Source organism: Solanum pennellii, chromosome 5 (assembly GCF_001406875.1).
Source record: "Solanum pennellii chromosome 5, SPENNV200".
Lineage (NCBI taxonomy): Eukaryota > Viridiplantae > Streptophyta > Magnoliopsida > Solanales > Solanaceae > Solanum > Solanum pennellii.
This window is the reverse complement of record NC_028641.1, coordinates 64,037,832-64,065,331: the sequence shown is the minus strand read 5'-3', so window position 1 is coordinate 64,065,331 and position 27,500 is coordinate 64,037,832. Positions and strand designations below refer to the sequence as shown.

The 27,500-nt window shown below is 32.3% G+C and overlaps 1 protein-coding gene across 1 annotated transcript; it reads left to right on the top strand.

The window, feature by feature from the left end:
- Positions 1–20,288: 20,288 nt before the first annotated feature.
- LOC114077287 lies at positions 20,289–24,578 on the top strand. Its single transcript, XM_027917050.1, has 4 exons — positions 20,289–22,622; positions 22,716–23,663; positions 23,753–23,908; positions 23,989–24,578. Exons 1-4 carry the CDS (start codon positions 20,814–20,816, stop codon positions 24,223–24,225), a joined length of 3,150 nt encoding a protein of 1,049 aa, XP_027772851.1. The 5' UTR covers positions 20,289–20,813; the 3' UTR covers positions 24,226–24,578.
- The last annotated feature ends 2,922 nt before the right edge of the window (positions 24,579–27,500 follow it).

The following is a 27,500-nucleotide window of genomic DNA, read 5'->3' as shown; positions in this document are numbered from 1 at the left end:
GACTTCCTCGAAATATTGTGACTTTCGAGTAAGACACATTTAACACCTTTTCATACTATTATTTGGTAGCTATAAATAAAGAGATGTCCTTGCATTTTTTGAATTTCAAATTATTTAAGTTCTCTAATCTTCTTTTCTTAAAAAATTTCAAGTAGTATTTGCAAAAATTGATTAAATTAGAAATTCAACAAAATTCGAGCTACCTCATAAAATAGACTTGGTGAAAAAAATGTAAGAAATCATTCATCAATTCATATTCGTATTTTTCTTACTATTTTCATGAGTTAACAATGACAAAAAGTTATGAGAGAGGCAATAATATCAAACATATATGAAAAATCATATGATTTCAGTAAGATTTTTTTTTTGTTCTTTGTTTTTTTCCCACAAATGAAGGAGTTTCTTCAAAATTTTATTAAAACAATGGGTATCAACGTAGTCCATTTAATTATTAGTTTTGATGTTATATTCATCATTTCAAAAATAGATATTCAATTTTACTGATAATGTGATAACATAGGCATATATTATGGAATAGTAGAGTGATTATAGCACGAACAGATATATTCGTCTTCCTTCTTTATTGGCTATGTATTGTTCCATATAATTTTTTTATGTCACAAGATACATTCCTTACTAGCTATATAAAAATAGATAAGAAAATAGTAATTGATCAGAAAATGATCTTAAATCAAATTAATGATTTTATAAATAATAATTTAAGTTTTATTCATCTATTAGTTTCTATCATTGAGAGAGTTTTGCTGGCATAGTAAATCGGATGAAGAATTTTCTCTCGCCTCTTTCCCAATACCATACCAAGCACCACTCTACTTGCACCACACATTACCTCAAATGTTTGCCCCCAATCCAGTGAAATAATGATAAGTGCAGACACTAGCTTCTCCAAATGCTCCCACACAAGTATCTTCAAAATCAAACTTGCACTCCTTCTCAAGCAATTTGTACAATGGGTGTGCAATTTTTGAGAAATCCTTGATGAATCTCCTATAGAAACCTTGATGCCCAAGAAAAATCTTAAGACCTTTAACAGAGATAGGTGTTTGAAGCTTCTCTATTACCTCTACTTTCTCTCTATCAACCTCAATACTTTTTTGAGAAATCCGAGGACGAAGCGCGATCCCCTCATTAACCATGAAATGGGATTTCCCCCAATTGAGCACAAGATTGCACTCTTCCCACCATTTAAGTACTTTGTTCAGGTTGTTCAAGCAACGATCAAAAGAATCACCTATCATGGGGAAATCATCCATAAATACTTGAATAGTGTCTTCTATCATATCAAAGAATATCGACATCATACAACGCTGAAAGGTTGTTGGAGCATCACACAACCCAACGGGCATTGGTTTGAATGTGAAAGTCCCATAAAGGCAAGTAAAGGTGGTCTTCTGTTGGTCTTTTGAAGCTATATAAATATGATTGTAGACCGAATATACGTCAACAAAATAAAATCAACCCTTTCATGCGAGTCGGTCCAACATCTGATCCATCAAAGGCAGAGGAGAATGGTCCTTTTTGGTCCAAGCATTTAGTTTCTAGTAGTCCATGCAGACTCTCCATCCTGTCATGGGATGCATCGAAAAAAGATCATTTCTCTCATTACGTACCACAAAATCCCACCTTTCTTGGGCACACACTGAACATGACATACCTAACTACTATCTGCAATGGGATGAATAACTTCAACAACAAACCAATTTATGATATCCTTTTTAACTACCTCTTGCATAGGCGGATTCCATCTCTTCTAGTGATCAATACTTGGATTCTATGAGAACAAATACCAGGAAGATCCTTAATAATGTCTGTAGTAGGCCAGCCAATCATCTGCTCGATTCTCTTTCACACAGATACCAATGCCTCAACTTGTGTTCCATTCAAATATGTTGCTAGGATGACCGGTAAAGTACTATTTCTCCCTAAAAATACATCCTCAAGTGTGATGGTAGATATTTAATATCCAATGTTGGAGCCTCTCAACAGACGGTCATACAGATGGACAGTCGTGATTCTTCATGTCTAGATCCATTCTTGTAGGCCTTGAATGGAATTTAAACCTCTCAAGTGAGGCAAAAATTTCATTATAGTCTTCAATACCATCACTATCAAAATTTATCATTACCGCTGCTAATGCATCAACACCCGGTCTCTCTTCAGTAGACACTTTAGTATCACTCTCTTCAATATGATTCACCATGGATATCGACTTGATCTCACTACTCTGCATCATGGATCTACAGATGTTGAATGTCACTTCCTTATTATCCAAGCGAAACTTCATCTTTCTTTTCTCCATATCAACTTATGTTTTCCCAGTGGTAAGTAATGGTCTTCCGAGGCTAATGCGGACCTCAAAATAAACCTCGTAGTCGAGTATCACATAATCCACCGCAAATATAAGAGATTGAACTTTCACAAGTACATCCTCAACACATCAATGGTTTTCCTTAATGTTATATCGGCCATAAGTAATCGCATCACAGTCGGTGTTGGATATCCCAAGAACAATTTCTTGTAAATAGACAATGGCATTAAATTAATGCTTGCACACAAATCATATGGCGCCTTAGAAAAGTGCAATAACCCGATGGTACAGGGAATAATAAAGGCACCAGGATCCTCATTCTTCTGCAGGAGGGACCGAGTAGCAATAACACTACAATGTTGAGACCTATCATCATCTTCAAAACTCACAGACTGCTTCTTAGTTACCAAGTCCTTCATAAACTTTACATACCCAGGCATTTTCTCCAAAGCTTCAATGAATGGCACATTTATGGAAAGCTGCTTCGACATACTAATAAACCTGCGGTTTTTTTCCTTCTATAGTCTTCTTCACTAATATCTGTGGGAAGGGAGGTGGCTGTCTAGACTTGGGAACAACTTTCTGGGTTATCTCTGTTTCTTTTTCTGTTGAAATTTCAGACTCTCCAATAACCTCAATCACATTATCATCTTTACTAACCTCAACTTCAACCTCAGACGACATAGGTGGATCAATCGTATTCTTACCTCCTCTAGTAGTGATTTTCATACAATGCCCATCATTTTTTCAATTGTGGATGGTGTTTCTAGAAAGTGTATCAGGCTGACGTGGGTTTACTGTAGTAGACAACTTATTCATCTATTTCTCAAGTTTCTTAATCGACACTATATGGGCGTCAACTTTTTGATTAAGACTAGACAAGTCATTTTTCATCTCCTTCACTTTTTCATCGGTCGAATCAAATCTCCTGATCATATTTCGCATCATATCCTCAATCGTGACATACTACCTCCAGCTTCCCTAGTGCGAGATTACCAATTTTAAGGAGGAGCATAAGCCCCAATTGATCGTTTCTGTTACCATAATTATTCCAATTGTTGTTGTTGTTGCGATTATAATTCCGATATCATACATAGTGACCCTCTTGATTGTATTTACCGTAGTTCTGACCTTGGTTTCCTTGAACACTTGACGCCAATTATCCAAATTTAAAACCTTGGGCGTTGGCTCGAAAAACCTTATTCTGATCGTTCATCGCATAAGTATCCTCTTCATTATAACAATTTTCAATCGGTGGTTGATTCCTAGTTAAGTAGTTCATCACATATATCTTTGCAGCACCTTTACTGACATGCTTCAATACTAAACAATTGTTTTCCTCATTTGAGTCAACGCCTCATGACTATCAACGCCAAATTGACTAGGTGCCGCTTGCACTGCAAAATAGCTTCTTTCCATGTCTGACCATTGAGTACTCCATGGTTTATTGTTCCAAGGAATCTTCTCAAGTTTCTCAATAATCTCCTCAAATATACACTCACCATATGATCATTTTAAAACAATATCAAGCATAACCTTGACAATATAATCTTGACCTCTGTAGAAATACTCCTTCAGTGATTCATCATTAGTACAGTAGTTTGAACACTTCTTGTCAAAGCAGTGAATTTGTCCCATGAAATACTCATGGACTCTCTAGGTAGTGCTACTGAGTTATTGAGTTTATGTTTATGGTTCAACTTCTTGGACACTGGATGTACTTTTCCATGAACACCTGAATTAATTGATCCCATGTATGAATTGAATTGTACAGTAGCTCAGTAAACTATACAATAGCTTCACCAGTCAATTATATAGGGAAGAATATCAGCCCAATGACATCCATGTCTATGTTTGGTCAACCCACAGAACTTTTGCAAACACTTCTCAACTTGTCATTGTGCCCATGTGGATATTCCGATACCGATCCAGAGAACAAATCCCTCGTTGTGAATATTTGCATCAGACTACTCGTTACCACTAATGTATGACCCGGAGGTATAGGATGTAAAACAATAGGTCCTTTAGACTCAGTATCATGGAAGTTGACCCTATGCATCTACCACTAAATTACCACGTTGATTTCAAGTATTCACATTACCAACCCTTAAAGGTTACAGGTTAACTCCATCACCTAGATTTCTTGCAATAGGATCGATTTGGATACCTTGATTATTCATCCTTCTCGAATTTTTATTCAATTTTGGATCAAAAGGATTCAGTGGTTTACCTCGACTCCGTGAACTTGGCATACACTAGGCTAGGAATTTGAGAGAGACAAAACAAAAGAAAAAAGTAATTAGGAAATAATTGGCTAGATTTCAATATTGTATTTAAACTTAATATAAAAGCCAAAATTCTCAGCAGCAATGCCCAAATTTGATAAGCTCAAATTACACCTCCCCAAAATAGTATAAGAAATCGTTATCAAGTAAAGAGCCCAACTTGTATGTTAAGGTCGATTCCACGAGAAATATGGTTTAGACTTAAACTGAACTCGCTATTATATTCGTTTAGACAAGTTATTTATGAGACAATTAAGTATGGGGACGTGTGTGAAACAAATAATTGATTGATATTACGTAACAATAAGCAGGATTTCAACTTTGTTTTATTCAATGAGAGAGAGTAATTGGGGTATATGTGTTCCCCATAATCTCATAATGAGGTAACCCTAGTAATAACAATCATTTCCTATTGTATTACATGAAAAGTGATAAGTTAGGTATCTCTAATTTCATGGTCCGACAACTTGAGAATTCATTTTGCACCTTTGTCCATCTACGTGTGTATAATTTACTAACCCTTATGTTTACCTCATATTAGGCATCACATCAATCTATGACTTAGTTATTACCCTCACACCAATTGACATTAGATTATTATTTAGTATCACACTAAATCTATGTTGATAATTCGTTCCTTATTAACTACCTCATTGGTCCGAAAGAAGCAACAATGAAAGTTATGATGTTGGCCAACGTTAAAAAGACTTCTAGACAAAAAAAATTATCGATGCATGCAAAAACACAATCCAAGAATTGCTTAGTTACTATTCACACTTTGTTAATCGTTCATGATTCCTACAACCCTAGTTGTGGAATTAATTATCCATTATAGCAAGATCACAATACATATTTTTAGATGCAGAAATCAGGAACTTACTAATGGATAGAAGAAATCCAGAATCTCAAGTTGAATTTCAAAGCAAAATTCTTCAAAAGGAACTTTGGAAATCAAGAATTGCTAAAGTTACAAATTAATATCCAAAGCAAAAAACAAGAACAAAAGTAATAAGGTCTAACCCCAAAAAATGAGGTTTACATGCCATATAGATAGAAAAATAAGTCCCAACAATAAAGTCAACAAAATAAGGAAATAAAGTTTCTAGATGCGATTGCAAATGACGCTAGTAACCTACAGACCGTGGACTGACCTACGACCCCTTCCGTGGTTTATGACTTAGGCTATTTTTCAGATTCACAAATCTTCAACTCTTAGTCATGATCGAAGGATCAATAGTACGGGCCGTGGTTTGATATACTCTCTGTGGATCCATCTCCGTAGCTCCATACTTAAATTTTTCAAAATCAGGTACTCGGACTTCCTATCTGAATCATATGACAGAACAACAGATGCCTCATAGGTCGACCTACTGTCCGTAGGTTGTAGTCATGGTTACACACTTTGTCAAGACTTCCCTAATTTCTTCTTCATACTTTGCTTACCCATCGGCCTCTACCACCTAGGGGACGTGACTAGACCTACGGTTTGTATGTCACGTTCGTAGATGCCCTTTTTGAGCACTTTTCTCAGTTGTGTCTCTCAACTTCCACGTCCAAACTTATTTCCTGCAAGAAAACACATTAATAATAATACAAAATGGCCCTAGACACACAACTCTTAAGTGAAATATGTTAAACGTATTGTAAATCCACAGTACATCAAAAAGCAGCTACCTCACGAACCTTAATTAGATACCTCATAGAAAAACAAGAGAAAATATCACAAAGGTCCAGGCTGGTAACCTACAAAAATGTAGAAGTAAGGGGTGATTATTAAGCCGCACATTACTCAACTTGTAAACTTATAAACACAAGCTATGGGAATAAAATACGGGTACTCCTTACACACCAACTGAACCTCCATGACTACAACCTGCATAAAACCAGCACAACCTAATAGTTCACAGTTTATATAACACCCAACTCAACAACAATCACTTTAACCAATTATATATCCTAAACAACAAATTTAATATTCATAAATCACAACTTCCACAAATAAAGCATTCAAAATATAAACAACACAAAGATCATGTTAATCAAATCGAGGTAATCAAATATCAAGTACTTTCCAACCACAAATAAAATACAAAATCATCAAGAATGAAGGATGTCATGGGATGCAGTGCAATATGGAACAATGAAATGATATGTCTTAGAATACCAAGTACTCTCTCAATTGTATATACATGATACTCCTCGAAAATATATTGAGAGTTCATGACCCATGGGGGACTCGCGTGATCTATATACCGACACAGGAAATATCACTAAACTATCATAAATCTAACAAATTCCGCACGGACTATCCTGACGTGCTAAAATTATAATCTTAAAATCTCACCATGCCCAGCACGAACAATATTCAGGTACCCAACTTATACTCCATGTCATCTCAATGCATGTGGATGATATTATTTCAATAAAAGGGATGATGCATCTCAACAGAATATCAATATGATATGCAATCACCTTAGCTATCACTAGCATAAGGGTTCAATAAAGAACACAATTGCACATAATAAATCAAGTCAACTAATCACATTGCCTTTTATTACTTCTTTTTCATCACTAGAATTAATAAATGTGGACAAGTCAACCCATCACCAAGTCTCATTACCTCTAAACACATATTACAAGGAAATACACGAACTTTATACACTTAACAAGGGCTTAGAAATCCACTTAACTCAAATAGTCGAACAATGACTCCAGAACTTGAGCCCTCCTCTTTTTGTTAAATTGCAAATCAATACAATCTATTTAAATAAATAATCAAAAGATGATTTCAAAACTAACAACACTCATATCACTACAGTTCTAGCCTAGACCCAAACACTCAGATTGAATCTATAACCAAGTTATCCTAATCTTGATACCCATTATATGTCAACTCTTTCAGATGTTTTTTCCAAATTTTGAGCCTAGGATTTAGTCTCAATATCTCAAAGTAATATAAATCTAATGATCTGAATATACTACAATACACCCACTATTTAACTACATATCTCAGTATATCAAAACTTGAATCATACTGTGATTACAAAGAAATATATAAAGTCCAACCAAACTAATTACTACCCATTAAAATTAAATATCCAAACCCTACCTTCACCAACTAACACCATGATTTTCCAATCAATTCGACCCCTAGAATATCAATACATTGTTATGTTGTTAAATTCCATTACAATCTCTTTAAGGAAGTTGGTTAGAATTATATATTATGATATAAGAAGCAAGATTGACAACATATATAACAACTTTCTGAATTGTATTGCAAAATAACTTTAAAAATATTGCCGTCATTTGACTCCCAATTTCTTCTTCTTTCATATGGTCTTGAACTCAACAATTAATAGTTAAAGCCATCGTATAATAATATTTAAGGAATAAAACATCTTATGACATGGATGAATCTAATTGGATTAACAACTGGACAAATTTTTAAATTTGAATGATCAATATATTATGCAATTTGAATGTATAACTCTAACAATTTCCTCAAGTACAAATCGAAACCCTTCACTTCAAAGATAAGAATGATGATGATGTGCTTTTGTGCCCATCGGTTGTGGTGTAAAAATTGTGATATTATTTTATTACTTCTTAAACTCTTTCTACTTAAATTTAATATATGGACCAAAATATAGGGTATTAAATAGACCATGGACTTTTCCCATTAATCAGCAACTAATGAATTAATTATACTAAGTAAGGAACAGTCAGTTAATTAATTATAGTTAAAATAATATTCAAAAATCCTAAAAATGACCTTTTGAGTCATTACATTATCCAGCACTAAAAATCATGTTTGTCCTCGAATATAAAGAAGAAGAAGGAGGATAACAGATGTTAGGAAAAGCCTAAGTTATGACCTATCGGTCAGTGTTCATCTCTCTATGTAATCTCCCATGTAAAGACCATTCCATCAAGATCGACTAGTAAGAACTGAACTTTCGAATCAAAATTTGAAAGATCCATAACTCAAGAGTGATTATCAAGCCACAAACTAACTCATGAACCCATTCTAAACTAAACCCATTGGACCATAACACAACCATTATGATGAATATTTTCTCACGTAACTAATAAAAATTTTGAATCAATACCAGCTACAATCAGAAGTGGACTTGAACCAATCACCACACACTCATAATGCACAAATCATCACAGATCTTATCAAGATTTCCTTTACACAACACAATTTTGTCTCTATCTTAAGTTATAAACATAGATCTTTGGAAATCGGGTAATCATCAAGAGAGAATTAAACTTATCTAAATTAAAGTACGAGAAGATCATGTAAACATCCAACAAGTGATACACTTCAAAATGCAGAACCTCGAATAGCACCCTTAAACAATTGTAACTTGTCATAGTAGCTCTTATATACTTCCTCATAAGTTAGATTGTTTGTAGAACTACCGATATACTTTAAATATTTCAAACAACACCAAATCCATCATAATAAAAATGACCAATTCTCCCAAAGAATCCTAACCTATCAAGAGGACATAAGAGGATCAGTACATCTAATCCACCACTAGGAATTCACTACTAGATGTGAAAATATGTGTGGGTGTAGGTAGTGAATCATACTCCAAATAATGTCGAAATCGAAGAAGGTGATCACATAAGAATATACGGGAACAAGGTCGAATAACACAAGATACTCATTCCCTAGTGCCCATATAAATAAAATTTTCATTCATCTAACTTTATCTCTCAATTTTTATCTACCCACAATCAACCAATCTGACACCCATCACAATATTACAAATACTCGATAAATCAAACCCCACATACTTCTCATAATAATCCATTAAAGCTAACACTCTTAATACAAACAAACATCATCAACTGCACCAATCATTTACCTTACTCTCAAACTAACACTACTACAAAATCTCCTTAATAAACACATCGTAGCCTCTAAAAAATTCAAAATATGGCTCACTCTGTTTCCATTTGAGAATTACATGAGAGATGTGAGTCAGACCTAAGGATGATAACACTTATTTAAAATCTAAAATACTTTCCCATCGAGGTAGAATAATTGAATTACACCCAATGTCAATTTCACGGGAACATTCAAATATCATTTAACTACCATTTATACCATCATGTACCTTATGTCAGAACTCAAAGAAATCCTTGGTCACTTTAATAATTTTGTATACAATAAGCTCATAACCTCTACTCACAATCAAATGCCTATGTAATACATCATAACCAGTCTATGTTGTCGCATAAAAATAGTAGTTTCACTCTCCTCAAAATTCGCAATAACCATATATAACTCTAGTCCATAATATTGTGTATCCATAAGTCACCTACCATAATATAAACAATTTAGTCACACGTAACAACACATAATCTTACACATCTCACTTTTTTCACCCAAATCAAAACCCAATCTTCATAAACTTGTTGATAAATCCCTAGTAAATCTATAGCGAAACAATTCACAACCATAGTCATATTAGAAATTACATATGAAAATTCATGCATCCTTCAAGTTCGAACCAAGTGTCTATATGAGAGTTCTTATTCCGTCACATCTCTTAAATTCTTCCAATGACAAATTTTAAATACCTTGAAATCTCCAATATACCAGACTCTTTTTCCTTTCGTTGACTTGCTTACCAATCTTATCCTATGACCAAAAACCGATGATATTTTTACGTTATCCTCAAAACCAAAACATTACGTGAAACCCCCTAGATATAACAATCAAAAGTAACCACATTTACTACTTAAATTATTTTTAAAGTCTTTCCAAATGCTTCATACTCAATGTGATTAATCATTTCTTCCTTACCATTCCAAACCTTGACAAAACATACTACCACAAACCTAAACTCACCATTAAAAACATAAATTTTTGAGACCAACCATGTAACACAATCCCATTATCTATCAACATTAACTCATACCTTAAACTTTTTTATGAATGCACGTATCTTAGCTTATAAGTGATCCCTTCTCCATTGACCTTATCATATCTTTCGCTAAAAGTTAAACTGTACTCATTATCAAACTCAAAAACACAAAAAAAAACTTATCATCATAAGGAGCTTAACGTCTCTACACTTCTTTTCAACTTCTATCCAATAGTTTTGTCACGACCGGGGAGCACCCCCTAGATGTAACCGGCTTCTTCGTTCTCGAAGAGGCCTTAGACAAACCCTTAGCATACATCATCGTACTTCATAGGTAAATACAAATATGGAAAAATTAAAAATTTACCTTTGAAATTCACATAGACTTTTCATATATCAAAAATAGTCTACAATCGTCTCACACAAACCATCTAAATAAGAGTACAAGATTTGGGACATAATAGAATACAACATACTCTTCACAAGATAAGAAATAGAATAATGTCATTAGACTAATCAAATAGCACGAACTAGAATGACAGTCTTCTTCCTCGTACTTGAGGACTCACTACCTTGGGAATCTATCCAAGCTTCTTGAAAATTGGCCTTGAAACCCTACAATGGCACGAACCTACATTCTTGTGGAAATAAAAGAGAATATGGGTTAGTACAAATCACATGTACTAAGTATGGATATATCCAATTAAAAAATTTGAAGACATACACAAAGGGATATTTTAGTATAAATAGACCAAGTTCACTTTTAAACCCTTTAAGCACATTGCAAGAACATATACAAGTCCACACCAAAAAAAAATAAGACATATTCATATTCCATAATCCACAATTCATGTTTTAGAGTCCATTTCATCAATATATCACAAGACCTCATTCATAACCCTAGTCAAAGTCCACTAGTGCAATGTAAGACCCTAAAAAATGAATTAAGGTGTCTAGAGTCTCACATTTGACTTATAAGTTTGTTAACATATTAATTAAGTGTTTTAAATCACGTATGATTTATTAGGAGATATTTGTAAGTAAAGCATCCAAGACGTTCGAAAGTTAGCCCTTGGACGTACTTGAGTGTGCTTAGCATATTATGATGTGTTTTGTGTGTTTTTTGATGCTCAAACTAATAGGGAAGGTCCTTGACATGTTTATGACTGTATTTACATTGGAAACATCCGGGAACGACTCTCCAAGGGCCCCGCAAAAGGACCTCAAGGAGGACCCAAAGTTTGCCTAGACACTGCCTTGGCAGTATCTACCTACGCGTATCAAATGACGGCCAGTAGGTGTGGTCACGCCCCGTAGATGGGTGGGATTCATTCCATAATTATACAAGTATCCAAATCAACCAATGCCAAGCCTCATACCCAAACGAAGGCCAGCAGAACAGCTCGTCAATGCAGCCTAGAATCCAACTGCCAGGCGCACTGTTTTACTAAGGGGTGAATGGGAAATTCACCCCACGTCCTAACCTGAAACTAGGTGGTAAATTTAGATATTTTTGGGTATACTAAGTTAGTTAAAAAGATCAAAAAACCAAACCCAATTCATATTTCAAAATTAGACTTCCCTCTCCAAAAGAAACCTCTATTGGAGATGACGCTCAAGAACATCTTGGAGCTTTGATTCTCATGGGTTCTTCATGAAGATTTCGTGGTTTTATTCTACAATGAGGTATGGTGATCCTTCATCTTTAGATAATCTTCCAACTGAAGAGCTCTTTCCAATGTTTTCAATCAAAGTTTATTATCAAACTTTCTATCTAACAATCTAGCCATGGGTTCTTTCTAAAATTGATTTCAAAAGCATGCTTATGATGAATTGATGTTAATGTACTGACTGTAAAGTGAATTTATATCCAATTTCATGATAAACCCATGTTCCCTCCATTTCTCAAACTAGCCTATGTTGTGGGCATTGTGATCCTGACTTTATGTTGATTGAATTATGATTCTAGCATGTTGAATTGCTTATATATTCTGCCTATTATGTAAATTGATGGTGAATTGTTGATGTGATTTTATTTGTTTTGATGTGGTTGTGGTAATAGTATTACAAGTCCGTGAAATTCATTAAAAACTATTAGAAAAGATTTGAGAAAGGAATGTACAGAAATTAGCTCGAGTGTGGTGATAAGTACTTGGTTTTGTTTTTTAGTTTAATATGAGTACAATGGAACTTTTAGCAAAATGTATTGTAAGATCGATGGAGAGGCGATGAATGATAAGTGAAGATCCATGAATTCATAAAAATCATCAAGGTATAAGCTAATTTGATATATAAAGGAATTGTGTTATATAGTTAAAATTACAATTCAGACTTTTCATTGTAAACCTATATTCGTTGTGATATATTTTGTCAAGATATGAATTGAAAAGGTGAGAAATGATCAACTGTATCTGTTATTGAGCATTTGAAAGGACTTACACCTTGGTTCAGTCGTAAAGTTATTAGTGTTGATTGTTAAGCACCTAAGAAAGTTTTCTTTTAAAGGGTGTTGGTTTGTAATAAGGTAAATAGTCGGATTGCTTTGATGGTTGTTAGTATTGTGACTATGATTTACTAGATATGTTCATTTGTGTTTTCACTTTTGTGGGTGGATTCTTAGTGGTGGATAATGTGTAATGATCTTGCGATGTTCTCTTGGTTGAGTGGGATGATTTGGGAAGACGTGGTTATTGCATATGACGTATACGGTGTTGTCTTGAAGTTGTTAAAGTATTCAGTGGTTCTACATGTACCACCTTTCTTATGAGAATTTATAGAATAGTTACTATGTGTATTTATGGTTGTCCGACATCTCATATATCATCTTGTCGTCGAGGTCATGTATCAACTATGTGTGGTTCAATGTGTTTATCATTGGATCCAATTCTACTGTTCTGAAGAGGTAATCTACAATTACTAAATCTAAAATATCGATAGTGGTGTTGACGTTTGTATGCTTGGAAATATCCCTCGATGAGTATCTAATATCTAAAGATCAAGTTTTTATAATTTAAGCTCATGGATATTTATGTTAGGAGAAAAAGATGTTGATAAGAACTATGAGTGTCGAGTATTATGAGTGTCAGTTCATTTGTTTAGGTTCACCTTTAATTGTGGCAATTTTTTATTCAAGATTTTATCATGGTTATGCAAGAATTGATAGAGGATTGGTCTAAATGTTTGTGTCAAAGTCCTTGATAACATGTGGCAGACATGTGGACGATCAAACTTTGGTGGTTATTAGGAATAGCTTTATTGTAAGTTAAAAGTACATACAACATTAATTATATTTCTAGTATTGTAATGACTTCATTGAGGCATTGTATGGGAAGATGGATATGCATTCAAATGGTTGGATGGGGACGAGGATTATATCATAATGTGAGACTCAATGTTTTTAAACAAGACCTTCGGTATGACGAAGAACCGGTTGAAATTCTTAATCATGATTACCTAAGGCTAAGGACATGCGAGACAAGTATTCCAGTAATTCGATGTTTCAGATACTACTCTACCATTACTTAAGACACTCTTTCCTAGTTGATCACTGGGGGCGAGTGATGGGTAAATTGGTTCTTTTGTAACGACCTTATTCCGTCTTTATGGAAAAGCCAATGAGAAAAGAATTGGGGTCAGATTACTTTTTGGTAGTAACTTAAAATTTTCTAACCTAGTCCAGATTTGGACAAAATCAGAGTCATTAAGGCATAGGAAATATTAGAAATCGAGTGTTTTATCTATGATTTGATTATATAATTAGTTAGAAAAGTCATTAAGGAACCCGTGCGACTTTACAAAATTGAATTCAGGCGAGTATAACTTTCGAAACTGATCTTGGTGTAAATGGTATTTTCTGGGTATCGTTGGTTAAGGTGTGTTGTGAAATGGGAGTCTTGGGGTTGATTAAAGATCTCACTGTTTTGTGCAAGACGCCTTGGTGGGGGGGTTTTGCCGCACTGGCGGGGCCACTACAGTGGGATGAGGGTCGTTGTGGCGAGTTCAACGCGACTTAAAGTCGTAAATAAACCCCTAAACAACCTTATTTCTCACATTTCAATTTATAGAGCTAAGGAACGAACCCCATGCGACTCCTATAAGTTTTTCACCATTCTTGAGGCTAAAGGTAAGCTTTTCATTCCCCGAATTCATTTTTCGTTCTGTAGAACTTAATAGAATGGGTCCTTATCCATGGGAAGGGTTTTGATATAGAATTCATGGTGGAAATAACCCTAATTGAGATCATGGATTGGACCTAGGGTTGATACTATAGATTATGATCCGGTTAATGCGGTCTTGTTTATTGATCCTCGCGTTATATTGATGTTTTTAGACCACGAACAAGAAGGAATTCGAAAAGGAAAGATTCAAGGCAGGGATTCAAGCTTCGATCCCAGGTAGGTGATAGTTTCAATGATTGTATGATGTATGTTTTGTTCTTGCTTCATTATGATACTTGTATTTATATGAATATTGCATTATTGATCACATTTGTTGTAAATGAGATAGACGAATGACTATATGACATGAATCACTTCTTGATTGTATGAGTTGAGATTGTACCTGTGTTTGTGAATATGGTGTGTTGAAGGATTTGATTGCCACGTTCCAGCATAACTAACTTAGATCGGAATGCCACGTTCTGGCATAACTAAGTGGGATTGGATCGCCACGTTCCGACATAAAAATGGGATCGGGTACCACGTTCCAGTATGCGAACTGTTTGGGTTTGGATCCCATGAGAGAACCACTGAATTGAATTCCATGAGAGGACCACTGACTTGTCATATCTACTTTTATTGAGAATGTGAAATTGTACGATGTTCATAAATATTGACGATATTTTATATGTTCGGTATGTGCATGTGTTAATAATGTTGCTTGACTTACTTATGTTACACTTAGTGGGATGACTACATGATCCTACTAGTACACGGTGGTTGTGTATTGATACTGCATTTTCTCTTATTTTTATTGAGTACAGGGCATCTTCAAGCGACTATTGATAGACTTCAGCTAGGTGACTATTGAGCGTGACGTGATTCAAAGGTGAGCCAGTTGTTTGAGACTGCGATGGATCTTTCTTGTTTAAGTCCACTCCTTCTAGACTCAGACTATTGTTTAAGGTCTTGTTTATTTTCGGAGTTGTACACCTAGTTCTTAGACTTATCGGTAGTAGAGATTTAGTACAATGACTTTTAGATTCCAGGGATTGTTCTTCCGCATTATTTTGGTTAGTTATTTGTTTAAATCTTTTGATTTTATGGGAATTTCGTATTTTCATTGCCATTTAAACCTGCTTCCGTATCTTTAAGTGTCTTATGTTTCATAAACTACAGTAGTCTATTGCTATGATTTGTAATCTATAAAGAGGAGCAGATCTTCTATTCGCGTGAGATCATGCCATGCGAAATGTGGAAATGAGAACAATGTGTAAATTATGTAAGAAAATTTAAGTAAGTTACTAGTCTCATGTTTACGTAGTTTTCTATTTTCTTTTCATTTTAAAATGTTGTTGTAAATCGTATTTTGTAACCGTAAACTGATATGGTGCATAATTATTTTCCTCCTTTTGTTTTTAAAAAATTATATTTTTGAAAATTTTTTAAAATAAATGTATAGCTATTGTGTACGATTTGATTTCTTAAGTGAACTTCGTAAGGTGTTGCTTTTCGCAAATCCAAGCATACCCCAAAACTTCTTAATATTACACTACTGGATTATCAATCCTTTGCTTGTTGTGCAATGACAATACCAATATCCACTAATCGTTGTTTCCAGATACGATTGTCGGTGGCTTGAACCTTTGGATAGACTCTTCAGGATCAACAACCATAGCTGCACAAAGTGCGGTAGAATTCCTCAGTACGGTCATTCAAGAAGTCCCTCTGAGAGTGACTCCCATACAATTCTTGCGAGAGCTAGAGAAGCATCTATGAACAAAGCACCGTATCCAAAAACTGAAAAAAGAAATACCAAAAATATATATCATAATTTTATGTCTTTTATTTGTTTAATTATGCACAAATTTAAAATTCGAAAATGATTGTAATGGGTAGTCAGATCCGTATTTTTAACATAGTATAAAAGTAGGATAAAATTTGTTTTTAATTTTTTTTAAGTACACATTTTATTTTTTTTTGACAATCAGTTTTAAAATTATAATCCCTACATATTTCATATCGAATTTTTTTGGTATTCAAGTTTTAAAATAAGTTATCTGATTTTAGTTAAAATTTTTAAGAAAAAAAAACAAATAAGAAATATTTACTTCGACAGTTAAAAGATTAATTCACGTAAATTTGGCATGAAATAGATTATTTAGTTTGTGTTATTTTATTTTATATTTTAATAAGCAAATTTAATTGATAAATTTTATTAATTAAAAATCAATTTCAAACTTCCAACTTTCACATTTAAAATAAATTGACAGTTACATTTAACTTTCTGCTTCAGTGCTTCTTATAAACGATTGCATTTTTAAAAATTAGAAGAATTGCTGATTAAATAGTTAAATAAATGTAAATGATAAAGGAACAGTTAATTATTTTTAAAATTAACAAAATAGAAACAGTTAATTCTAATCCTAAAAACATTCTGTTTATTTTTTTAACATTTTAAATTGAAAATAACTACTGACACAAATTGAAATTATTTAAATTAAATTTTTCAAATTGAAAATTTGTGGTGCTGAGACGTGTTACTTTTTCTTCTCTAATTATATATAGATTAGTATTCGCATCCACGTGTTACACGAGTATCTTTAAATAACATAATTGTCAAATTAAAAGTAGTTTATACAAAAAAGTTACTTGTTAATATATTTTTAAATAGATAAAATTTATTTACTTGTTAATTTATTATTTAAATAGTTATTGTAATCGATTATCATATTAACTCAATGATTTAGTATACAACTTTATTTGATATAATAATATTCTAAATAGTTATGATCAACTACATTTTTAGGTTACAATATATTTATTTTTAGCTACTAAAAAGGTATTTATTTACCTATAAAAATGAAATTTCAACTCTCTGCATGAAGTTTAATACTATTAAAAAAAATAAACTTAAATGTTTTATATATGTATAATTCAAAACCACAAATTTAAAATTTAATAATTTAAACTCGAGCAAAATTATTAATGGAAAAAATTATTTAATTATAAATTATTATTTAATATTTAATACAAACATGACAATGAAATTTAATGTATAATTAATAAAATTATTTCATATTTATTGTTGAATTAATTAATCACATATAGTGAAGTAATTCCTGTAATTTCTTTTAATATTTAAGTGATATTTTATTTATGCACTTTGAATAACCAAAAATACTAAATACAGTAAATAAAAGAAACAGAACTTTTTTTTAAAAAAAAATTAATAAATTTAACTTTGTGAAAATCTGCAATTTAGTAATGTATAACTATTAGTTCTTATTTTTTGACAATTTTTTACATACTTATTTATCAAATTAAGATTCTAAATATTATTTGGAGCAATTTTTTAAAATTTTATAAGGATACAAAAATAATTGAAATTGAATATCTCGATATTTTTTTAATTTCATTATAGAATAATTTCAAAGCTATCTCCTCGCACTTAACTTCATATCACTCACAATTCTCGTAGTTTATGATATTATATTACTTATGTTAGTTTAATTTTGTAATAAATGCTTTTAACTTACTTTTTATCATTATAAAAATATTTTGATTGATTAAATTGTTAAAATTATAATGAAGTTTTAATTTATTTTAATTTCTAAAGTTTTAGCGAGGCATTAGTTCGGCAGAAGTACTATTGTTGTTTGAACCGTTTCTCATATTACATGGAAATTACTTCTTTGTATACATTGTCATTATGTTGTAAATCATTAGTATAATTATTAATAGGATTTTTATTAACTAACTAACAAATAGAATATCATAAAATTTTTAAAATATGACATATTTAAAAAATATGAGTGCTATAAATAAAATTTTAAAATATGATATACCATTTATAGAGTTTTGAAATAGTAGAAACAAAATATTATGAATTTGATTGGAATTTTATTTTTCAATAGTTTAAAGAGTTGGTAGAAAAAAAAATTCCATTCAAAAGTTTGAATATGATTTGATTTGTTCTGATTTTTTTAATCAAAAAATTTATGTGATTTAATTTAATGGTGTTAAAAATTTATGTATAGATAAAATGAGAATTAGGTTAAATACGATAATATGTGATGGAAAAGGTTGTTAGAGGATACATTAATATCCAAAATCATTGAAGTTACATCATCAAAATAACTAATCAATTCACCAATATCATAGTCTTTAGAAAGAGCTTTAAAAGTTTTGTAAAATCATTAAATAGTTTAGATAATAATTTAATGTTGATGAAATGAACAAATAGATTTGCGTATAAAAATTTAATTCTCTTTATTACTCAAAGACTTTCAATACAAATACCATTTGCATGTTTTCCTTGCTTCTAAATTCTGGATAGTTTTTATTTTTGTTATGATATAATTGTTTTTATATTACGTGCAACACAAAAAAAAAATTACATTATGATGAATTTGTAAAGAAAATGAAATCTGTGTTTTTTTTTGTGTGTGGATAATTCTTGAGAGATTATGTGATGAGGGCAATATGGAATAAGGAAGTTACACATGTATAGTTTACAATTTTGTGGTTGGTTAATTTTTGTGGAATTTTATCTTCTTCTTTTTTCAAAATAAGTTTAAAAAATTATACAACTTCCTAAAATATAGTATGTGAAAAATAAGTTAAAAGACTATAGAACAACTTAAAATATATATTAAGATTTAAATGTTATATAGAAATTGAATATGTACCATAAATTTTGAAGAAAGGAATAACACGTACTGAGTAAAAATTAATATAAATAATAATTATTACTAACAACTTAAAATAATTGAAAAAGAAATTAAATAATGTGATGTAAATTATGTTTATTATACAGTTAAGTTAATAAATGAAAAATGCCTCAAACAGTTTAATTAATTTGACAAGGAAAGAGTAATAAATAATTTATTATTTTAATAAAGTAAGATGCGATAAAAGAAACAATTTTTTAGAAATATTGATGATGTGCGTGCCTTCAGTATTCATTAATTATTGCAAGTCTTGTGTAAATGTATCTACATGTATTTATTTGTTTTATTAAAATATGGCCAATATCAGTGAATTTGAAAAAACTAAAATAAAATATAGGCAAAAGTATTCATTATCCCCCTGAACTTGAAGCTTTTTATACAATGTACACCTAAACTTTATTTTGTTTTAATTACCCCCCTGAACTTGCTTATTCATCCTACACGTACACCTTTTCCGTCCACTCAATATGATCGTGTCTACACGCGCATGATACGTAGATAAATAATTTACCACCTAGATAAATAATTTGCCACCTAGATAATTATTATGTTACCTAGATAATACCGACCTTCAAATGTAAACTTTTGAAAGAAGCTTCTCGATTTTCTCTGAACCTCTCTTTGATCTTCCCTAAACCTATCTTTGATCTTCCCTAAACCTCTCTGATCTTCCCTAAACCTCTGACGAAAGTGTAATCGACAAAGTAACGAGTAGATTTGTGCCATTAGAGAGTTCGTGAAGTGTTTGGTCGATTTTCTCTAAACCTCTCTTTGATTTTCCCTAAATCTCTCTTTGATTTTCTCTAAACCTCTCACGAAAGTGTAATCGACAAAGTAACGAGTAGATTTGGCAAGTGTATTCGACAAAGTAATGGTAGATTTGTGCCAGTTGCAGTTCGTGAAGTGTTTGGTCGTTTTTCTTTGGATCTTGTCTGAAATTGTGTCTACAAGTAAGTGATTATCCACTCGATTTCGCGTAGTCTTGATGTATTGTTGTCTGTTTTCTTTACTTTTTCATACATATTTTGCCTATTTTGCCTATTTCGTTTAACGTTTCGCCATAGTTTCCGATTGAGTTTCCGATTAGGGGTCTAATACTTTTCAACTAGAATTTTCACTTAATGAATGTATTATTATGAAGCTTTTTACCTTATTCATGCATGAAATTTAGGCTTTTTGGTAAAATTAAGGTTCTAAGTATTAGGGTTTCTGGTATTGTTAAATGGTGGGGTATTTTATAATTGGCAGCCTTTATAATTTGTTTAAGTATATTGTGTGGGATGCCTATTGTATGTTGTTGAGTAATACATCTACTATCCTAAGTACCAATTGTTGCTTATGTTTTGGTGTTATTATATATGTTTCGATTTTGTTGCTTGCATTGTACAATATACTGATTATTATTGTGGTTATAGGTTGACAGTATGACTAGTAAGTACCTCAATTTAAGGTTCAAATTTGGGGGTATGTTGGTGAGTGAGGTAGGTCCAGTATATGTTGGGGGTAGGACTGCATATGTAGACAATGTGGATGAAGATCATTTATCAATTCCTGAACTTGCAGATTATGCTAAGTCTTTTGGGATTAGTAAGTTAGGAAAAACATATGCAGCTCCATCTCTAGGGGGTGATTTGGTGGAATTGAAAAATGACATGGACATTTGTAGCATGGCATTATTTATGCATGATGGGGACACAATAGATATTTATGTGTGTGATAACACTATTCTGGATGATGTGGGTCCCAGTGAAGGTCAAATTAGTCAATCTTTAAGTCAAGTGGTTGAGTCTTTTAATTCACATGGGGAATCTCTAACTGCACAACCAAAAAAATCAGATCTAGGTTTAGGTTCCTCTTCTTCCTTTCCAGCTACTGAAAGACTTGAAAATGATGGGATTGCAAGGGTCGAACAAGAATGCCAACAAGAAAGTGATGATGATTATTCTTCAATAGATTGGACTGATACTGAAGAAGAAGTTGAACCAACTATCCAACAAGGAACTGAACCTTCTATTCAACAAGAAGTTGAGCCAATTACCCAAGAAAATGCAGAGGAAGACATAGACAGTGATTCTGTCTGTTCTGACCAGTCTATTGACTATGGTAGTGATGTGCATGAGGAGTTGAGAATTGTTAAGGAAGATGTGAGAAAACTTAGAGAAAGTAGGAGGAGAAAGAAGAAGGAAAAACCAAAAGGTTTTTTAGGTGAAGTTGGATTTGATGAAGGGTATGAGGATATTGAAAAAGGGAAAAAGAATTTCAAGGGTAAGCTAACAGAGGATGAGCCATACTATGACAGTTCTGACTGTGATAGTTTTCAAAGTGATGAAGAAGAACCTGTTTCTGATGATGAACTTGAAGGAGGGAGTTTAAGGGGGAGAAAGAAGAGTAATAGGGTGGTATATGATTCTTCTTGTGATATTGTAATATGGCAGTGTGGTTTGATATTTGAAAGTGTAAAGCAATTTAGAGAGGCAGTTACAAAATATGCTATAAAAAAAGGAGTTGAGTTAGATAAGTATGTGAATGAGAGTACTAGAGTGAGAGTGAAGTGTAAAAGTGGTTGTCCATGGCTGTTGTATGCAAGCAAGGAAGGAAGGAGTGAGAACTTTACTATCAAGACATACAATCCAAGGCACAAATGTACCAGGACCACCAATAATATTTTGTGTAATTCAAAGTTCTTATGCAAGTATCTGAAAGATAGGATTATTTCTCAACCTAGTATAAAAGGGTGGGAGATACAAGAATTGGTGAGGAAAGAGTTGAATGTTCATGTAGGCAAGGCAGTTTGTTTAAAAACAAGAAAAATTATTTTAAAGGAAATTATGGGAGATCATGTGGCAGAATTTAACAGAATCCTAGACTACAAGGATATGTTACTCCAAACAAATCCTGGTAGCACTTGTGTTGTGAAGCTTAAAGATTCAGAATCAGGAAATGGGATGAAACAATTTCACTCTTTTTATATTTGTTTTGATGCTATGAAAAAGGGTTTTCAACAAGGATGCAGAAGATGTATAGGGCTAGATGGGTGTTTTCTAAAGGGAATTTGTAGGGGTCAACTTTTGGTAGCTGTTGCTAAAGATGCAAACAACCAAATGAATCCAATAGCATGGGCAGTAATTGATACTGAAAGCAAGTTGACATGGAAATGGTTCATGACCATTCTGAAAGATGATCTTAATCTAGGAAATGGTTCCCAGCTAACTATCATTAGTGATATGCAAAAGGTAATTGAATATCTTTCTTTTGTTTATGTTTAATGTAATTGCTAATTTAATTTGACTAAAATTTAACTTGCTTTTTTTGCTTTGCAACTACAGGGACTAATAGCTGCTGTAGATGAACTATTTCCAGAATGTGAGCACAGAATGTGTGCTAGACACATATTAGCAAATTGGTCACAAAACTTCAGAGGCTTAGAGAGAAGAAAGAAATTTTGGGCTTGTGCTAGATCAACATTTGAGGCACAATTTAAGTACAATATAAATGCCCTGTCCAAGCTGGGAATAGGTATTGTTGAATCCCTTATCAAATACAACAAGGAGACATGGTGTAAAGCTTTTATTCAAACATTTTCAAAGTGTGATAGCATAGATAACAACATGGCAGAGAGTTTCAATTCTTGGATCTTGGGACCTAGGAACAAGACCATTGTAACTATGTTGGAAGAAATTAGAGTTAAGGTGATGAGTAGAGTGAGTAAGTCAAGAGCATTTGCTGAAACATGGACAGATGGAATATCTCCAATGGCAATGATGGTATTCAATACAAATGTAACAAGATCAATGCAGTGCAACATTGAATGGAATGGTGATGTTGGATTTGAAGTGTTAGAAGGGGTATACAAGCATACTATGAACTTGGGTCAACAAAAATGTAGTTGCAGATCATGGGAATTAAAAGGTATCCCATGTGCACATGGTATAGCAGCAATGAACCACTTGAACATGGATGCATCACAAGCAATATCTAGTTGGTATAGAAAAGACACATATATGAAGACATATTCTCATTTCATTCAACCAGTCCCAAACATGGAAATGTGGCCTGAAAGTAGAAACCCAATGGTTGAACCACCTGAGGCAAGACAAATGCCTGGTAGGCCACCAAAGAACAGAAGAAGAGAAATTGGTGAAGTGAGAAAAGCTGGAAAGTTGCCAAGAATGGGGACAGTAATGACATGTTCACTTTGCAAAGGACCAAATCATAACAAGAGAAATTGTCCAAAAAATCCTAAACCTAAGTCTACACCAACACCCACTCAAGAGGTACATTCATATTAATTTGCTTTTATAAATTATGTTAGATTACTTATTAAATTTAATGTCTTGTTGTGTTCTTTTTCCAATCATATTAGTCCACCACTGGAAAAAAGAGGGGTAGAGGTCATTATGAAAGAACAAGCACCAGTAAGACTGGTACAAGAAGAGGTGCAGGAAGTGGTTACAAGAAGAGGCCTAAAGTTGTTGGACAAGGTGTATTTGTTGCTGATACTGGATATACGTGTATTAATGTAAGTGTCTTATAAACTGTCAAAATTATATTTGTCTTCTAAATGTGAATCCCAAAATAACTATGTAGTTGATATTGCAGCAAGGATTGTCTAGCAGAAGGAGGGTTAATACTGGTGTGGTGAGTTCTGCACATGTGACAGGTGATATTGGTTTTAAACCTACCAAGGGACTGAAGTGGAAAGGCAAACAGGCCATGACTCAAAGAGAACTTCAAGTCGAAAGTGTTATGCGTCGTATTCAAACCAGATCAAAAGCTGATGGCATTCAAACAAGGTCACAAGCCAAAGGAAAATCACTCTCAAAGAAAACTTCTTAGTTGTGTGGTTGTGGGGGTGTCCAACCAAACTTGAAATAGTGTTTTATGTGTTGATGAATCTGTGGTTGTTCAAACAAACTTAAAGTAGTTACTGTTTTATGTTTTGCTAGTTAACTTAAGTTATTGTGGTTGTTGGTTGGTGCTTGTGTGGTTATTCAACTAACCTTAAAGTAGTGATTGTTTTATGTTTTGCTAGTTAACTTAAGTTATTGTGGTTGTTGGTTGAAACAATGAAACACTATGATGCTTCTTTTTTATGATCAAGAAAGCACTAGTTATGTTATGTTTGTTGCCTTCATGTTATTATTTCATGGTATCATAGTACCCATTACATGTAATTGTATTGATCAGCAAAAACAGCAAAAACATACATTAATAGAACACCAAACCAAACTAATCCACAAAATGAGTACCCTAGATCTGTTGAACAAGGAACACCAAACCAAACTAATAACAATTGCATTAAAAAAAAATTCAACGACACACTAAATAAAAGAACAATATCACATTGCATATCAAACTAATACCCAAAATCAGTTTCAATATCCATTTGCACTTGAGCTGTTCTTCTTGTTTGTTGGTTTTCTTCAACAAACCCAAAATTACAATATTCGCTTGGGTCGGAAATTCAGGATCATACCAATCGAAAAACTTACAAGAATTTCGAAATGAGGACTGCATTCATAAAATCAAAGTTAAAAAAATGAAATTGCATAATACGAACTTGTCAAATAAAAAGCAAAAAAGGAGTAACAATACATACCCCATAGTGTCTACAACCGAAAAATCTACGTCCGGGATTGTCATTTGTCCATGAAATTTTAAGAATTGGAGGAGCCCCACATAAACAAACAAGTCTCCTGCTATTGTTCATGAATTTAGCAATAACAATTAAAACAAAAAAAGTGAGAAAAATCTGACATTTGAAAAGGGAGAAAGGAGGAAGAAGAATAAATAGGTAGAGAATAGAGAGAGAAAAAATCTTAAAATAACCCAAATATTAAAGAAAAAATTAGATTTTTACTTATATTACCGTTGTAACTTTATGATGTGGCAAAAAATTGCTGTCTCACGCGCCGTCTAGAGTTTGATTTCAGTTTCTATGCCAGGTGGACGGAAAAGGTGTACGTGTAGGATGAATAAGCAAGTTCAGGGGGGTAATTAAAACAAAATAAAGTTTAGGTGTACATTGTATAAAAAGCTTCAAGTTCAGGGGGGTAATGAATACTTTTGCCTAAAATATACTTATGGACAATACACGTTTCTACATCTTCGATTCTCTTTTCTACTTTGAATCTCTTCTGCTAAACTATTGTAAATTTTATTTTACAATTTCAACGTCTGAACATGCAAATGATAACGTAGCATGAAAATAATTTTTTTCAAGCAGGTTATGATAAATAGATATGGCATAAAAGATGTTCCGAGTTGTCTCTCGATATAGCATCGTTTCGTCAACAATTGAATGTCTTTCAAGTTCCATTGCATTAGTGTGGATGTAATTTCTGAGATTCACTGAAATTGCAAAGCCACTTTACATCGTTGAAGATCGTTGAACAATCGAAAGTTAGTATTGAGAGATGTCTATATATATAATATATGAATTTAAAGATGCAGTTAATAATGTAGTTTAAATTTCTTTGTATAGTAGATGCTTATTGAGAAGTTATATTGAAGAATATAAAATTTCCTTATTTATATTTATCTGCAACAATATATTTATTGTTTGGTATAAATTCAAATAAAAAATATTAATATATTTAGACCTTTTACGTAAAATATATACTCATTATCTATCTTGATTAAATAATTTATAAGAAATGATGTTATAGGTGAATCCTTTTGTACATATTAATTTAAAATTTAAGCTTTTGTATTTAAAATCATATATTTGTAGATAGATGATGTAACATGTAAATAATAATTTATATTTGATTATGTAAAATTATATTTAGATACCGTATAATTATATGGGTCTAAATATAAAAAAATCTTTAAAATTATGGTATTGATAAATAATTTATTTGTCAATATTTAAAATGTTTTGTAAAGGTTGAATCTATCGTAATAATTCACATATTTCAATATTTATTTAAATAGTTATTTATTATTAATTATTTTAAATGATATAAAATTTAAAATTCTAAAAAAATATAGTAATGACATGTGTCATTTTTTCTTTTCCTTATGATAGATTTATAGATAGATTTACAGATTTAAAACATTTTTACTTTTTAATTTCAGAATTAAATTAATTTGTTAATTCAACATAAAGAAATTTTGGAACTGCCATTTTATTTTTCGAAAAAAGTTTAAAATTGTTTTTTTCTCAATATGAAACTTTTCCTGGATTAAATGATTTTAAAAAATAATATTTTTTACTAATTAGTAAATTTTTAAAATTCTAAAATTATATAGATAGGTTATCTCTCATAGTTTTTTCTTCTTTTCTTGTTTGTGCAAATTTATTAAAAATGGTGGATCGTTTGAAGAATATACTTAAAGGTGTTGTTATTACTTCAGTAAAATCATTTGCTTCACTACAACGCTTCAAATAGCATATATTTGAAAGCTTAAATAGGAATGTTTATTACTCCTTCCATCTCTATTTATTTGTCAAATATTTCCTAATTTGATTTTCCTTTTTACTTATCGTTTTAGACAAATCAAGAAAGGACAATATATTTCTTCCTAGTATATCTTCAATTGTGTTATATTCTAGTAATATCTTTTACATTTATCCATTTTCTTGTTCTTAATTGCTAAAAATGTGGGTGTAATGACTCGTATGTAATTGGGGCATTTGTGCTAGAAATAAATAATGCTATTTTTTGTGTTCGATTAATTGCTCTATTGCTTTTGTAGTTCCTTTTTTCCATGTTTGATTTCAGAAATAGGTTCAATGAATATTGCATGTTTGAATTTATGGGTTGAGAGTGAACACACAATCTTAGCTTTTGATCTCCGATCTATACTCAAAACAAATTAATTGGAGTGGAGAAGTTAATTGATATCTCCATCTTGATATTGATCAATCTCTAATTTGAGATTAACAAATGAAAGTTTAGGGTTTCATTGTTGGGTGAAAGACATCCTTCAAAGAGAGGTCTTAGTTAACGTAGTAGTTATTTAAATTTGTATGATTTATAGAGAAAGGAGATATCAAAATAAATCGCTTTGAGATCGAAAGATGATTAGCATAACTAAAGATGACCTAGCCAACCATTCACTATTTTTATTAGTTTTTTTTTTGGGGTGGGGGGGGGGGGGGGGGG

Excerpts from the sequence above, each read along its gene's own strand:
- LOC114077287 (XM_027917050.1), top strand. The coding sequence starts at position 20,814 with ATGACTAGTAAGTACCTCAATTTAAGGTTCAAATTTGGGGGTATGTTG. Across the intron at positions 23,664-23,752 it reads CACCAACACCCACTCAAGAG|TCCACCACTGGAAAAAAGAG; the intron begins GTACATTCATAT and ends CAATCATATTAG. Across the intron at positions 23,909-23,988 it reads CTGGATATACGTGTATTAAT|CAAGGATTGTCTAGCAGAAG; the intron begins GTAAGTGTCTTA and ends TTGATATTGCAG.